The 16,324-nt window shown below is 39.3% G+C and overlaps 1 protein-coding gene across 3 annotated transcripts in view; it reads right to left on the reverse strand.

Moving 5' to 3' along the window:
• The window catches only part of LOC136350548 (zwei Ig domain protein zig-8-like), a 207,445-nt gene that overhangs the window by 34,657 nt on the left and 156,464 nt on the right, over positions 1 to 16,324 (reverse strand). For all 3 annotated transcript variants that reach the window (XM_066302384.1, XM_066302381.1, XM_066302382.1), the window contains exon 2: positions 769 to 992. In XM_066302384.1, coding sequence (XP_066158481.1) covers positions 769 to 992 — 224 coding nt within the window. The remainder of the gene's footprint in view (positions 1 to 768; positions 993 to 16,324) is intronic.

Below are 16,324 nucleotides of genomic sequence, written 5' to 3' on the forward strand. Positions count from 1 at the left end.
GAGAATTATGTTGAAAAATTTCGTCAAGCTGAAGCTTTCGTCATCCTTCGTATTTATTGGCAGGACACAGCTCCCCTGTAATATTATCAGGTGAACATCCAATAAGGTTTAGCTGCCCGAAGTTCGTTTCGTCACTGATGGGGACAGGACGAAGTCGGCTGTTTGGCCACCAACGAAGGAATAAAGATCGACTCACTCGCTCGTTTATTGGACTCTCGAGACCGACTCTATTCTGGTGGTATCCCGTGAATTTTGAGTGCGATTAAAATGTCCCACAGTTTCCATCTCGGAGTCCCGAGTTTGACCTCCACAGTCACCGTCGAGGAACAAAGATTATTGATTCATTTCACCATTTAGAAATGCCATTTACGATTCCAAATTTATGCCACTTTCTGAAACCTAACGCAGTTTTTATTCCGAGTGTTGAATAGCGAAAAAACTGGTAGTATTCCAGAAAGGCAATTAAATCGTGACAAATCCACACGAAATGAGCTTTCGAAACTGGAAAGCTCATTAAAATCCATCAATCCATTTTCAGGCAACAGTGTTTTAAAAACGACATTAACAAGATTATAGCAAGCGTGTTGAACTGCGCGTATTTTACGCCAAAAGATATTAATCACAATTATTGGATGTATCACTGGAAGAAGAGTGATTCGTGATGCAGGAGAACTTGTGGTTGAAATGACCTGATTTGAATCTGCCCGGGACATCTTTTCCCGGAACTACTTCACATAGTACCCAACTTCGTGGGATAAAGTCACTTACCGTTTTATTCCCCAAATTCCTCACTCTGCAGCTCAGGTATGCGGATTTCCCCACAAGAGCTGTAACATTACGAGGCGTCATCGCGTCAAAGTAGGGCTCAAATCGATTTTGGGGTAAATGACTTGGTCCTAGTTGTACTGGAGGCGATTGTTGGGTCTCCGACTCTTGCTCCAGCGTGTTCATGTTGTTGGACGAACTCGACATCTCTCCAAATACAAAGCAACCTGCAAAGATACATAAACCTGGTTATGAAGGCGAATAAGCTCGAATATCGTGAATGGAACGAGTTGGGTGCTACCTGAATGTTCGCTTATTTTCCAGAAAGGAGGATAAGAGACGTGGCGAATTAAGAATTTGAAAGTGGAATTCAAGGCCTTATTTTTACTGCATTTGTATGGGAATGCAGCTGAATTTCTAACTTAACAATACGTATTATACGTGCTTCCAGAAACTTTGCTGGAACAAAGTAATACTTCGTTTTAATTTTCATACACGGATGGGTTGATATTGAGGTTCCGCTCTTGTGAGAAAAACCTGCTTATCCTTCCAGACTCGTTTCGAATCTAAGCCAGAGAGACATCAAAAGTGCAGGCATCTATTGTCGTTATTCCAGGTTGTTATAATATTATTTATATTTTGGGATGCCTGGATGCCGTATTTTCCTTAAACAGCCAAGTACGGCTTACGCGGTCACATCAGTTTTCAAATTAACAGTGACTTAACTAATATTTTTGTGTCCGCAGTAATTTCGCCTTAGTTTGGACTCAACGGCCATGTTTCAACCATTTATACACCGATCATGCTGGGAACTGGATAAAATCCCGGCTTTAACAGTATAAAATTGATGCCGAAAAAATCCTGCAAAGCCGATGAAAAACCTCTAAGGGGTTTACTCTGGAATTTTCCATCTAAATGTGAATACATAGTAATATGCCAATTTCCCTAGTTACACCAACTCGAATAAAATAAATATTGTTTTCTTTCAGATTATCCTCAAACGAATGTGCTCTATACGTCAAAAAACTTTGGTTGTATTTATTCAGACTGTTCCAGGCGCATTTTCATGGGAAAGTCCGAAGGGCGGGGGGCGGATTTGTTATACCACATTTTGATAGTCAGTTTTCTATTTACCGCAAATTATGTTACAACATATTTCCAGACTATTTCTGGCTGTAAGCGTCCGCCGGGTGCAGGAAGGGCTTAACGGGTCACATGTTGTCCAAACGGCCAATCTGTTGCCTTAAGGGAGAAACTTATTGGGTTCGTGGGAAAAACCTATTTTCAACCAGAATTAAAAGAACAACAATGCGGAATACTGGCGCAAAGCAGAATTACTGTTAATATAAAGGACAGTCGCCCTTTTTATGAGTTAATGGAAACAGGGGAGGCCTATGTCATTTTCGGTTTACTCATGTAATGCGTAAATGCTGAAGTAAAGACTTAATGCGTTTGGGGTTCAGCCAAAAACTTTGGGTAATTGAATGGATTTCGGGGTTACTAAATTATTTTCATTATAAAATTAAGCGTCGGACGAAGAAAGGTTCTAACTACGTGATGAAAAATGCCCAAGTCCCCCGTCGTCAAGTTAAAAGAGGTGTAGGCGTCTGGAACCTCAAATTGGTAGATATGACATCCCCTCGTTCTGTGTGGGCGCATCGTGACTTAAACACCCTGTATGCATGTAGTGTATAATCTCAAAGGGAAATATTCAGTAATTACGACGCTGGGAAATTAACGCTTCTTGCTAGATGTTTCTGGACAAATACGGAATTATCCGGAGCAGGAATGGGAGTTCTCCTTGCCTGTCCGAGGTCTGGATAAGTTGGGAGTAAATTAATAACGAATTCAGGTGTTCGGACGGCCTTCACAGCAAAAAGCTTGAGTTAAACGCGAACGCATCGTATCGAGATCCCGCATCCTTTTGAATTAAGAAAATAATTTCTCAGTTGTAATTAAAAGTAATTTTTGTATTGATCTGAGAATTCTAAGTTTTCTCGCTGAGGAAATACGGGTGGAGCAAATATGAGGTGATAAAATGCTTAAAATAAATAGGCCGACAAACCACGAACTGATGTGGATACACCCCAGTTATGTTTAGGCAAAATGGAAAGCGAGCAGGTGTGCGCCGTACCATACTTTTATGGAAGAAAAATTCTCGCACTTATCCCCTTTAAGTTTCATAATAGTTGTGTGTTGAGTGATAAAATATTATCAATTTTCCTGGCAAAACGGCCATGAAAGACGTATTCGTTTTATTTCAATAACTTGATTAAAGTTGGAGCGAGGCTCGCTTTATTCTCAGCTGGTTGTTAGCGCAAACGGTAAAATAGCACGCCATATGTCATTTAACTTGAATATATTTCAAAGTTTCTTTAAAAGTGGGCGCCGCCGGTACCTGCGGGTATTCCGCCAAATTTCGCCTCTACTTTTTCTTTTCCATCCCCCCAAACCAGTAAATTCGCAACGGCACCTTTAAATTATTTACCGAAAAGCACGCAATTTGCTGTTTATTGATTCTTAAATTAGAAGCGAGGCCCTTCGAGTTAGAAAAATATCTAAATCCGGCCCTGCACGAACGACGGATTGAGCGTAACTGCCCATTAAATGCCACTCGAACGTTTACAATTACGCTAACTTTATGGTTTCATACGGCCATAAAAATGCCCGTTGTGGTCAGGCAATGCATTTACATGAAAATTGTTCCTTTGCACCCCAGCATTTCGGCCTGCTGAGAATCGATAGCTTGTAAACAGCACGTTTCAAGAGTTGCGCTCCTACATTCCACAACCAGGAGGAAAAAAGGAATAGATTATCAAATGAGCCCACGCTCCTCAAGTATAAGAACCAGATTATATCCACGGAAGAGTTTCTCTAACTCCACCTCTCAAAATATGAAGTGGCAAAAGGATCAAACACTACAGCATTTTAAACCCCTGTCAGTTCTCTTTTGGATGATGTATGCTCTAAGCTTAGTCAAGAGGTTCAGTAGGTTTGCTTACATATATTTCTGTGGATTACATGTAGCTTAAACCTTTCGCGGGTGAAGATCGCCAGAGTAAGAAGGTAAAGGGCATTTGTCTACCTGCATTAACCATATCGTCACATAAATAAGAGATTTACGAATTGCAGCAGAACTAGAATGAGATGGTGCCGTGATCTATCCCTAATCGACTCAGGCCATTGACGCAAATTAATGGAGCTGAACGGAGCCTCAGAAATGAGCACTTTGGCAACATACCTCACTAAATATGCGAGGGATTGGTCAAGTGTTGCCCTTGGATAGTTCAAATCATTAATCTCGATAACCGGACATCTGGAGAAACACCACTTTACTTTATGGGGCAAAAATCCACCTTGGGATTATTTAGTGTTGCCGATTTGTTACGAGGGTGAGTCAAATATGGACCGGAATTGTTGGTTAAAAGTATATTGGAACAAGGTCCAAAAGTGATAGGTACATGTTATTTTTCTTCACAATCCTCGGATTTAAGAGTAGATTTTTCTCATCGCATTAGAAGCGTCTTAACGCCGATTGCGCACGAAGCCCCGAATAGATGCATCGTCGTCGAATCCTTCTCCTCCCGGTGCCTCTTTCAACGGGCCAAACGTGTGATAGTCACATGGGGATAAGTCCGGACTGTAGGGAGGGAGTTCCAATGTTGGCGAGTGGATTTTTTTCCACTTTTCCCCAGCCGGGTCAGTTGCGTGAGGACGGGCATTGTCGTCAAGCAAAATCAAGTTTCTGATCGAAAATTCTCATCTTTTTCATCTTGCGGCAGCCCCTAGTTTATGGCGAGTTTCGAGCGTATCAATATTTCTAGAAGAAAATGTCAGGGACGTTCTAGCAATAAAATTTCAGGGACTTTAATAATCATCTGACCAACACCAGTTCTAGCGATAAAGAAAATAGAATACGAAATATGCAAAAAAATGCAGAATCCGCATGAAAACTGTTAAGCTGGCAAGCTAATGTAATAATAGCGGCGGGTTATATTTGGCAAACACATTTGGATATGAGGAGTTTTAATGAACTCACACGAAACATCTCCTAACATTTATTTGTCTTGGTTATGTACGAAACGTCCACAGGAACACACGTGAAACATATGTAAAAACAGAGCAAACGATTAATGGCAAAGTCAACGGGCATTTTTTTTCTAGTGTTTATTGTTGATATTGGTTCGTGTTGTTTGACGACAAATTTATATAAATACATTCAAACTGCCACGAGTTTAGTCAAATTGCTCCACCTAATGAATGATTTATGGCCGGAAATAAATAATTTCGGACATAAAAGGTTGATTTTGTATGAGTGGAATAACTGATGAATCGGGCGAATGAACTGGTACAGAAAATAATGTATTAAAAACATGGCTCCTAAAATGATTACGCAGGAATGCCCATTTAACTCTTTGGATGTTTGTTCTGGCGAGCGCAAATCTCCGCTGAGCCGATACCGGTGGAGGAACGTTTTTTGGCCGAATGCGTTTGAAAACAAGAAGGTTCTAGACGTTTCCGGAATTACCCAGTTACGAGTGGTGTCTACATTTTGAAGACAGAGAGCCAACAATTTTATCAGATCAGTAAATTTATCCTCTGGAGCAATTCGACGTCCCAAACACCCATCGATGTTGTAGGTAAAAGCCCACGTAATATTCAGACAAACATAATGGACTAAATTCACTGGGGAATAATGAAATAACCGCTACCTCTGATATATAAACTAAGGCCGTTCGATATCCCGGCACCATACGTTTCTCTTTTTCCCATGCAAAAGTAAGCGTAATTCTAAGTGCCACGATTACGTCTGCCATAAGCCGCTTTCGCCGTCCGTTCAGAAGAATTTTCATATATATTTGAAAGAAATGCTAAACAATAACATATCCGCAATCACAGACCCGCATTATGAGATCCATAAGTAGATAAACAAACATAAATTAGGCGATATAAAAGCAACGTATCCGAAGGAGGTTGTTTAAGCCTGTTATATATTATTTGCGGCATCAATGGAGTTTTGTCGCCCTATTCCCCATAAGAATGAAGATAAATTGGGATAGCTGTGTATCAGGCCAAGAAATGTGGAGCGATTTTGTACGCTAAACAATAACATCTTTAGAAAAGCTTAGAAGGTCCAAGAACGTCTCTAAGCCTCACTTCAGAATGACTTACTTTATTTTTATTCTTAATTGTCCCATTACTTCTGTAAACCTTCACACATAACGTCAAGATGGACAGCAGTTACACTCTCGGCTCCCGTTCATTTCAGTTCGAGAGTGGAGAAAATTTAAATAAGTTCAGGCCGTTACCTGAGGCCGAATCAAACGACTCGCTTATTTTCCTTCGGAAATTGTCAATTTAATACGGTACTACTAAATTTTCTTACCTAAGCGCCTCAGGCAACAAAACGTGCGTCATTGTATCAAAAATTATGAGCGACACAAATTTTCATCCGCGATCACAACCAAATGAGTAAAGCCAATGAGGGCAACAAAAAAAATAACCTGTTAAATGTTACTTTCTTGAGCCTACACCTAAGTGACCTTAGAGGTTACATTTACGTCCAGGGACCACGTGGGAACACGCCTCAAGTCCATTCAATGGCCTAAATCCAGGAGCGATTAGTATTAGTGGAGGAGGAGGCTCAGACCACTTTGGATAAGTCGGGATAAAGAAATCAAGACGGTTTCTCCCTGCCAAAGCGCAATTGCTTGAGTCACGATTTTCTTGCATGCGTTTTGTGATTTTGACTAAAGCTATTCGACGTAGCGTCAGTTAAAAAATTCGTGATAGTTTTGAGTTGTTTTTCGAACTGATGAAAGTGGGTTAACGACCTTTAACAAAACGTTTTTGCGACTTTTTAGAACTTGACGGATCGAGACAATGAAATGTAAGTCATATTAACGCGAGTTGTGAACCGATGAAACGAACGGCGTTGGTTTCGGAGGGGACGTATATTTCCAATTATGTTTCGAAGTAAATGCATAAATTGGGCAATCCACGATGGTTCGTCACCTTGTCTGATTGATATTTCTTAGAAGATACGAAGGTAACAAATAAGCTACGTTCCAGACATCGATAGTTTCAACTTTTGTCAACCTCAATAAAAGCGTTCGAGTCGAACTCCCTTACATGGTCTCTCGCTTGAAGTAAAAAACTGAAAACTGTGATGCAATCAAGGTTTCCCGGGGCTCCTAATCTCTCTATCTCGATAGAAACCAGATTGGCAGTTACAATTCATTATGTTGTTGATCTGTTTAAAAATATATCAAAGTGAAAGCTTCCCATTTTTTTCAAAGACTATCATTTGTATCTGGGCGCACCCCATATGCGAGTCTAATAGGAACGTTTAATACTAGGCGCAATTCCAGTGTGAAAATAATGAAGCTAAACCGGCATCCCTATCAATCTACCAAACTGACTTTTATTTTCCTCTCATGACGAAAACAGAAGTTTTATTGTTTTCTTTCGCTAATCTATTTGTAATTAGTTTCTGGGTAGGTTTCAGTATCTACGTGTTACTAACAGAGATTAATTGGGAACCCTTAATACACCCTCGGGGTGAAATTTATGACAATACCTTTTATCTGAGGATGCAATCAACTCATACATATAAATGCAAGACAGTCACATTTAGCAAGAAACCAAAACACCCTGGGTGATAAATTTTATTTATAAATTCAGCCCGAAATCTCCAAAGTCATCAATTTTTGCCATCGGATTCCTTTCATAAAAAATTTAGGGCGTCGCATAAAAAAGCCTTTTATCCCCGATAACAAACTAAATCTCCAGGCATTGAACTTCATAATGCCGGAATAACCATTGCAGGTCTTTGTTCACGATTTATCCCACGTTTGACATCGTAGCTGAAGTGTTCGACCCACACTATTCCATTCTTATTACCCGGAAAACGATCTGCAAGCCACAATTTCCGACATGATAATTTCATTGCTACTTGTAATGAGCATTTTGTTAGTGGGGTCGTAAAAAAGCCATTCATACGCCGCACGGCATTGGTGCTCCGATTAAAATTTTCTGAGGCCCAGATGCTACTTCAGCGCGTAACGAAAATATTAAATTTTTCACCGTAATCACTCGGTCTAACACAAAAATCTGCGTGTGCATCCCCGGCACCAAACAAAAAATGGTGCTGCGTTCCGGAATTTTCATTTATTAACCATTGCTTGGGCAGAAAATCTTACCAAATGAGGAAACCAACTACGCCTTTGATACTTTATTGCATCCAACTATTTGCTCCACACAGTATAATGTATATTCGTTGTGTATTTTATCCGGGCAGTGTGGTTAGGCAATTTGTATAAATTACAGGGGAATTATGTAATTGCGGAGCGAAGCTCTAAACGAATTAAGAATACTGATGACTATTTCGTGCTATTTTTGACCACGTTAATTCAGCCGTAGCAATTAAAAGGGCGTAACTGTGAAAAAAAAATGTAATTTCTTAATAAGACGGTTCTATTTGCGCAGAAAATTAAAACTAACCCTGGAACTTCTCTAATAATGATCCCGGTTGTGGATGCGGCTTCATGTTTCTTTGTTGTTTCTCCTCGGTAAAGAAATCCTAATTAGAAATTCACAATAGCGCACTAAAATCGACCGAACTTAGAATTGGAAATTTTACAGGGTAATTCTATGCTAGCTGATAGAATATTCACGAAGAAAATCTATTTAAAGCTAAGCATTTCGATTGAGTAAACACACCTTAGCAGAAACCCAACGCATTCAACTTTGCGAAATAACAAATAGATGCAGTAAACATTTTTGCATTGAATAAAAGATTTATTTTCTGCGACAAATTTGGGAATTTTAGCGTTTATGCCGAAGTCGACACAATGAGCATGCCGGCAGTTGAGTTTGATTATTACAGACAGATAGAGGGTGAAATTGAGCGCAAATAGTCGCAAAATAGAGAGATAATTGGGGAAATTAAGCAAAAATTTGGTTTGGGCGTATGAATCAACACATGGAACGAATGGACAAAAGTTTGTGATTTTTGCTTCCTTCACGTTCATGTCCCCTTGTTTCTGACCATTTCCGTATGAGAACGCTGATCATTCCAAAAGAGCAATCAGGCTCAAACGTAATTTAAAATTTTGTCATCGAAATGTATTTAGAGAAAGAACGCTAATGCTTTATTCTCAATTTCATTCTCTACGTATTTCTCACAATCCACGTCTGTAAAGTAGATTTCGTGACTATAAAAATCTGCTCAACTTTAGAACAGACGAACCTGGACCGAAGGGGCGTGAACTAAGAAACTCTTAGCCAATTTCACTTATCTTTACCAGTTTTAGCTCTACAACAACCGCCTTACCGACCTGGCATACCTGAACCGTTCGCATACCTGACCAAATCCGTTTATGTATTACTACCATTCATTTTATAGTTATGTGAGGTATCTAGCTAGTTAGCCAGACGCAATCCCATTGCATTCGCGAAAGCCAATTGATGGGAATGATTGGCTGGCATTCTATTCGAGAGGAAATTGCAAATTTCTAGCTGCAGAAACTATTAAGTTATATCGTTAACTTAAGACGAAATGTAAAGGTACAACACCTTCCAGGAGTGTATTTTTTCGCTGCGCAGCGTCGTCTCTCAGGGAGCCACCGGGACGCCGCTGAGCGGATTTAGAGCAGCATTTACATCGGGGTAAACAAACCACTCGAGAAGTTTTTAGATTATTCCAGAAGTGTACAGTTATGCGGGTTAGCTCGGTGTTTTCAGTTAATTTAGTTTTTTCGTCGGGCGATAAGATCGAGATTTAAACTCTTTATAGCATATTAATCAAGTGTTAGTCGGTCGTTAGCGGGATATTTTAACTGCGGTTATTTGTTGAATTAACGTATTATGTTTAGTCAGGAACGAGTATAGTGGAAAAGATTCTCTCGCCCCTAGTAATAAGCAGCCATTGAGTTGCTGCAAATATTTGGGTCAGAAAAAGAGCATAAATAATGAGATTCTTGAATAGCAAATTACGTAGTTTATGGCTGCCTGAGGCGTATTATACGGCCATCATCTATCCCTGGTCGTAAAAATTAATGGAGGTATGTGGCTCGAGGCGAAAAAGCAGTTCACTAACTAAAATCGGTTTTATCAAACCAAACTGTATAATTAATAATAATGTGTCAGAAATTAATATTTTACGCATATCACGGTTACCGCTGGAGCAAACTACCTCTGGCGCAGCTACCAAGTTAATTATCATTAGTACCAATATGTTCAAAAAACATATTTGGGGTCTAGAATTCATATATGTGGATTTATTGGGTAAATTTACAACGGGCGAACTCTAAATTTGAAAGTTAAATATTGTCGAGGGTAGAAGTTCGAGCTTCTAGCTATAAATACATAACCGCAACTACCTTGAACCTATACAAAGTAAACCGATAGGGGTCCGAAACCCTATAAACTATTGCAGTATTTTATAGGCAAACACGTTGATTACCCTTCCGGGCATACTTTGATGGATTGCCAAAACTTTCGCATTATTGTTGTTACTAGTGACGCGCAATAATTATTACAAGGACCGATTGGTGCTAGCGAAATGGCCGAAAAAAATTGAAAATATATACCCAATAAGAAATATTTATGAATTTCTTTCTTATAACAGCTTTTTCTACTCACAAGGAAATATATCTCGTTGGAATTTCCAAGAAAATTGCCTCTAGCCGAACGTAAGAATGGGTTCAAGGAAGTCATTTATCTATGGCAAATCATTCGCCTACGGTTAGTTTGGAAAAAATTGCAAAACCATCATCTCGTGAAGTAAATGCACATTGTGAGGAGAAAGGAATATACGATAGCTTAATGCCGAAGTGCGGTAGCTATAAAAAAACATTGATTGATGCTTTGTTTTGAATTGTTCGGTGTGGAATGGGTCCCTTTACTCCTTAAATATTTTAAAGGAATTTATGGTTCATTTTTTTTTAAATTTTTTTAGTGCAACTCGAATCGGTTCTGTTCACCTTTTTGCTTTTTGCAAACGATGCATGAATCACATAAATCAAGGTCATCGGAAGCAAGTGCACGTAGAAGAGGCACGCTAGGATTGAGGTAAGGTCGAGACCTCATAAATGCCGCTTTTTGTTCGTGGGTTTAATAGAGAATAAAGAAATAATCTATCACTTTGCCTGCGACGAATTCGGCCTCCGTCCGATCTTTTGTGTTTTTACGTGCCATTATTGACACATTAACATCTCTCTTGTAAGCCTTAAAACAATACTTCGAGAGTACCAGCGAGAGTGGAATAAAAGAGCATGGGTGTTATGGCAACCCCAAAATGTTATCCGTCATGGAGGTCAGAAACTTCCCTATTGATTTGAACTTTCAAGGCTAAAGCGGGGATCACGACGAATATCCTCCAGTGGAAATGCGTATGTAATAAAAGTGAGCCATTGGAGAGGGAGTAAAGTTTACGCTGCATGGTCAACTTGCAGCTAACGCTTGTAAATCAGCATATTCCGTGCAAGAATCTAATGAGCTCTCCTGGAACTACTTATACAAAGATACATTTACATTTCTGAGATGTGAATGCGTCGTCCCGGCTTCCTTCCACTTTTCACGACTCTGCAAGATATTTCACCCAAGACAGGCTTAAAAACGGGCCTAACAGCATAAAGCAAAGCTTGAAATTTGAAACTCTACGAGTGTATACAAATGATCCAGACAAAACGCGGAAAGCAATCCATACACAAAACATTAATAGCTATAAAGATCATATTGAATTTCAAGCTGTGCCACTGAAGAGAATTTTATGTTCGATAAATTGAGTTCTGTAACTGCTCCGTAGGTCGGAAAAATAGTATGTGAGAAAACACTTCTGAAATTACATAGCTGTGAAATTGTAAGCCGAACGTACAAATTTGCTTGAAACAAATTCTGGAATAAATTATTTGAATTAAATATGTATTTTAAACATAGTATTGGCATTTGAAACTTCCTGTTGCAATAACAATTATGTAATTACAGTAAATCGTTCGTCTGTTAATATTTGAATCACAATTAAAAACCCAGTTTTTGAGATGCAATTTGTGAAAATATCGTGTTCGTATTGCGTGCTTTTTCCATGAAACGAGTTGTGAGGAATATTGATAGCAAATTTAATCAGCGAAATAGCCACGTAAAATCAACTCAGTTTCACATTAAAATGAGTTGTATAATATCCAGTAGTGCACAATATGGAATTTTGTTTTGCCTCTACAACATATTCTAGATGTTTATATTTATCGTTTTTATTGGAATGTCTCGGCAGTGTTTAACAAAAAGAAAATCCACGAGTTAAACAAACAAACATTCAGATGGTTTTAACGGAGATTGAACACTGCTGAAGGCCAGACGTAATGGCTTTACATTTGAGTGGATTGCACTAATTTTTGATAGCTAATAAAGTGTGAAAATTAATATGTTTTACGATGTTATCTAAGCCCGCTGGCGTTGAAAAGTACAATTTGTCCTCTTTCCGACTGAGTGACTAATTGGCCAAAGACCGTTCAGCGATTTCCAGACTATTTCCCGCGTTAACAACATTGATTACGAGAATATTGGGAATTTTATAGTCCAATCCGCCTTTGCGCAGTTATTAACGGAGGTGTAATCCAGACAGATGACGTGAAATCAGATGAACCTTAATAAGTGTTGCAATTGGACGGTGGGAATTAATTATCGTCCGAAAGAACCTAGGAAAAGCGAAATTTTCCTTACTGCAACTTTGACAATTTGAGGTTGTTACAGTAACCGATCGTTGGCCAACCCGCAGTTTCGCAAAAGCTCTAGTTTCTGGAAACCTCATATGCACTCCGAATGCGGGGAACCTGAAAGTTGCAACTAAGGCAAGTTGACCCGATGGCAACAGCGAATCTTTTAATTTTCCCCGTGGAAGCTTTGAATTTTACGAGAAGATTGCGTACGAGTGAAACCGCACCGAGGACACTCGACGTGATGGAGTTCGGTTTGGGCGCCGGTTTCTTCGAAAATATGGGAGGCACAGAAGCGACGAACCCAAAAGCTGCAAAAAAGAAAAATTTTATCTGCATTGAGCACGATGAATAAAACATAGTTTTACTGGGGTGGAATTCGGTAATCGGAAAATCAGCTATCGCGAAGGGCATATTTCTCTCGATTTAGTTTTTCAAATTCGGAACCTGACTCTCGTCGCTCTCACCTTGGAGAATTCGCCTTCGGTTGAGATTAAACAGCCCGGTCGACGCCCCTGTTTCTCGAGATTGGCTGTGTTCCCACGTTCCTCAATCGTCGCTATTTACTCCCCGACGATTGTCGCAATCTAGGCCCCAACTCAGATTGCCAATCGATAGGTCAACGTTTTCGTACTCCATTGCTGTTGCTATCCAGTCAATTTTCCTCGGTGGCAACTTTTAGGCTCTTCGCCTCCAATTAGTGCAAAGAAACGTTTTAGAAACTAGAACATTTGCGAAACTATTGGATGGCAAACGATCGTTTGTTGTAATAACCTCAATTAGCAGGGAAAATTCCGTTCTGTGGTTCTCTGTAACGTTCCTGTGGTTAGTAAAGTATTTCAAGACCACCTTCGGTGGAATAATTTAGTGCTCGAAGAGAGTCCGTATATTTCGTTATAAATCCCCCGTACGTCGCATCAATCGTAACGCTTCCATTTCTTACACCTGTCGCAACAATACTACGTCTCCTAATCCGTGAGCAAGGGCTGTCGAAGACATTCTTCGAACTATCAAAGCCAAATAAACTGCCTATACTGCCATAAAAATCCAAGTTTTTGGGCCTCGACAATCAGTGGTCTACGATCTAATACCAAGATGACAGGTTGTGTCCTCATGTCTTAAAGCAGGGTAATCGGATTAGTCAATTAATCAGAAGTGTATCCGCATGGCTATGCGCTCTGTGTATCTATAGCTATGTGAGTAAGTAAACCTAATAAGTAATAATCTTTTTGAGCTAGCAAATTGCAAGCGCTAAATCAGAGAGCGGCTTTATTAGATAAAGGCTCTAGCTAGAGCGGATGTCTGATGCATAAGCAATCACCTGGGATATATAGAACTATAGAGGAAAACTAATGAATCATTCTATTTCGCCTAAAATTCATTTTAACACCGCCCTTTAGTTGAAATGCATCAGATTTAGTTTAAAATTTAACTTTTTTCATTGGCAGCTTCGTAATTGTGTTAAATTCAAAAACCTCAAGAAAAAAGTTAAACAGTTACTTAGCAGGCAATTTAATATTTATCTAAGCTTCAACTTAGTCAGCAATTTTATATTGACATCCAGTTTTATCAATCCAAATCTGAATTAAATATAGGGTTTATTGTTTGAACAATTTGTGTGTTACGTTCCACGAGCAATTATGTACATAAAGGATTAATGTGTTTATACGACTAAGTTTCAATTCGAGTAATAATATTGACATGTACTCGTATTTAGCGTCATTGAAAATGTGTGGCAAGTTCTTTAGTGAGTCATGAGTTCGCCGATTTGGTTAATAAAGCGATGTGCGGATGTGAAACATATAGTGATCATGAACAAAGCTTCAAGTAAAAAAATCTTGGAAGCATGCCATTGGGAAAGATTCAAAAACGTGCAGCGCAGGCCCCCTAGGGGAACAAAACGCGAATCTGATTGGCCCCGGTTGGAATTTGTAGCTCCGCCTACCGTGCGGCAGCTATATATAGGCCTACTTTGGTGATAGCAGTGGCATTCGGTTCTCGGCAGCCGTTAGCAGCCGTAGATTACGTCGTCCTTTAGCTACATAAAAGCACCTCAACTATAGTGCCATTGCGACCACTTTTTGCGTTATTCCAAACTTTTTCTCTAATTTCGGCCGTTTTTTGAGTGTTAGAACCGATCCTCTTGGCGGGAGCTTTCTTTCCATTTCCGCTCTGTTTAAAATGTAGAAAGTGACATCAGAAAAATATTGCTTTTCCAACGCTCGAAAGTGACGACTTTTAAGACACTTAACACAGAACTCAAGTACTTGAAACATGAGACTTCTTGCATTGAACTAAAACAAACAGCTGACTGAACCGAGACTGTACTTGTAAGCGTACTTGCATTATACATTAACGTAATTGATGTCGTGTGTGGTGGAGCGTTTCCGCATAAATAATTTAGCCAGATTGGAACTTTAATCACAAATTACTGCCTTCTAAATGGACAAACTTATACACGAAAATCTAACAGGCTTTAGTTGCGGAAAATGAACATATGTATAGAGGCATTTTAGTAATGTTCGGGTCTAAGTAGCAAGTCTGGAGAAATAACCGTAAAACAGAAATCATGTAGTTAAACGTAATGAAAGGAAGCATCATTTATCAAAAAATCTTCCGCTGGCTTGCGTGAAAGCGGCAATTATCAGAAGGATATATCCAAACGCTGAATGTTATCTTTGATCTCTTGCCATGGGGAAAGGTTTCATTTTTTCAATGGTGATTATTCCGCGTTAGTGTTAATTGCTAATTGAATTTGGAAACGTTTAATTTTGAACATGAGTAATCGACGTTAAAAGCGTAATTAACATTTAACAGAGCGATGAGGAAATTAAGTTTTAAAACACTTTCAGAGTGCCTTTGTCGCGTTGCGAGACCATAAATTTGAGAAACATAACCAGCTAAGACGCGATAGAGCAAAGGGAAAATATCCACGAGGACATACTAAACCGCCTGAACAAACGTATTGTTAGAAGGAGAATTCCAAAGACATGGGAGAAAGGAAAAATAATTAGAAACAATACAATACTTGCAGAAAACAATAAGGCTCATTACAAAGGCGCCATAACGCGCTACACAACTGATTCGACGAATTACTCTACGAAAAAAACACATATTACAGGAATAACTGAAGTACTGCAACAGATTCAGGCAAGATGGAAAAACAATCGTCACAACTGGATTATTCTGAACCCCCTTTGCCTTACAAGACAAACAAAACAATCCCGCTTTCTTCCCCTTTTAACCACTCTATTGGAGCGTTTTCAAATGAAGTTTTTTCTCTTCTTTTCTTTACATTTTATGAACGATTACTTATGTATATACTAAGTGTTTTTGTCGCAAGGGCAGAGAGACCGACTGGTCCGTACTCTGGAAAAAAGATTTATGTGTAAATCCATATTGTGAGGGGGCTTAAATCTTCCGATGTATCTACTTACTCGTAGTTTATTAAGGAAATATGAAGGAAGTACTAAAGGGACTTGCAAGAGGAACATGCCCCTGTTTCCGGATCAAGATGTACAAAGCAGGATGCTAGAACTGGAAAGCGGTTTAATTCTGGTCACGGCTTTATCATTAAATTGCCATTTTGCTGCTGTGATAACATCAAATTGTTTGCCCACTTATGTCTAATAATATTGCACTAAGTGATATTAATTTTGGTATCTTTGCTGGTACGTTTGAGTTATGGATAGTTCTAACTCCGTTGGATAAAAAGTCGAATTTCCAATTTCCTCAGATTTGCGGATTACATATCACCCCATATTCAGGTATTTAAATCCAAAGCTTAGAGGCATAACCAATCTAGGGCAAGGTTGGCACCGCGCGAATTGTTCCAGATACAATTT

Source organism: Euwallacea fornicatus, chromosome 3 (genome assembly GCF_040115645.1).
Source record: "Euwallacea fornicatus isolate EFF26 chromosome 3, ASM4011564v1, whole genome shotgun sequence".
NCBI classification, from domain to species: Eukaryota; Metazoa; Arthropoda; class Insecta; order Coleoptera; family Curculionidae; genus Euwallacea; species Euwallacea fornicatus.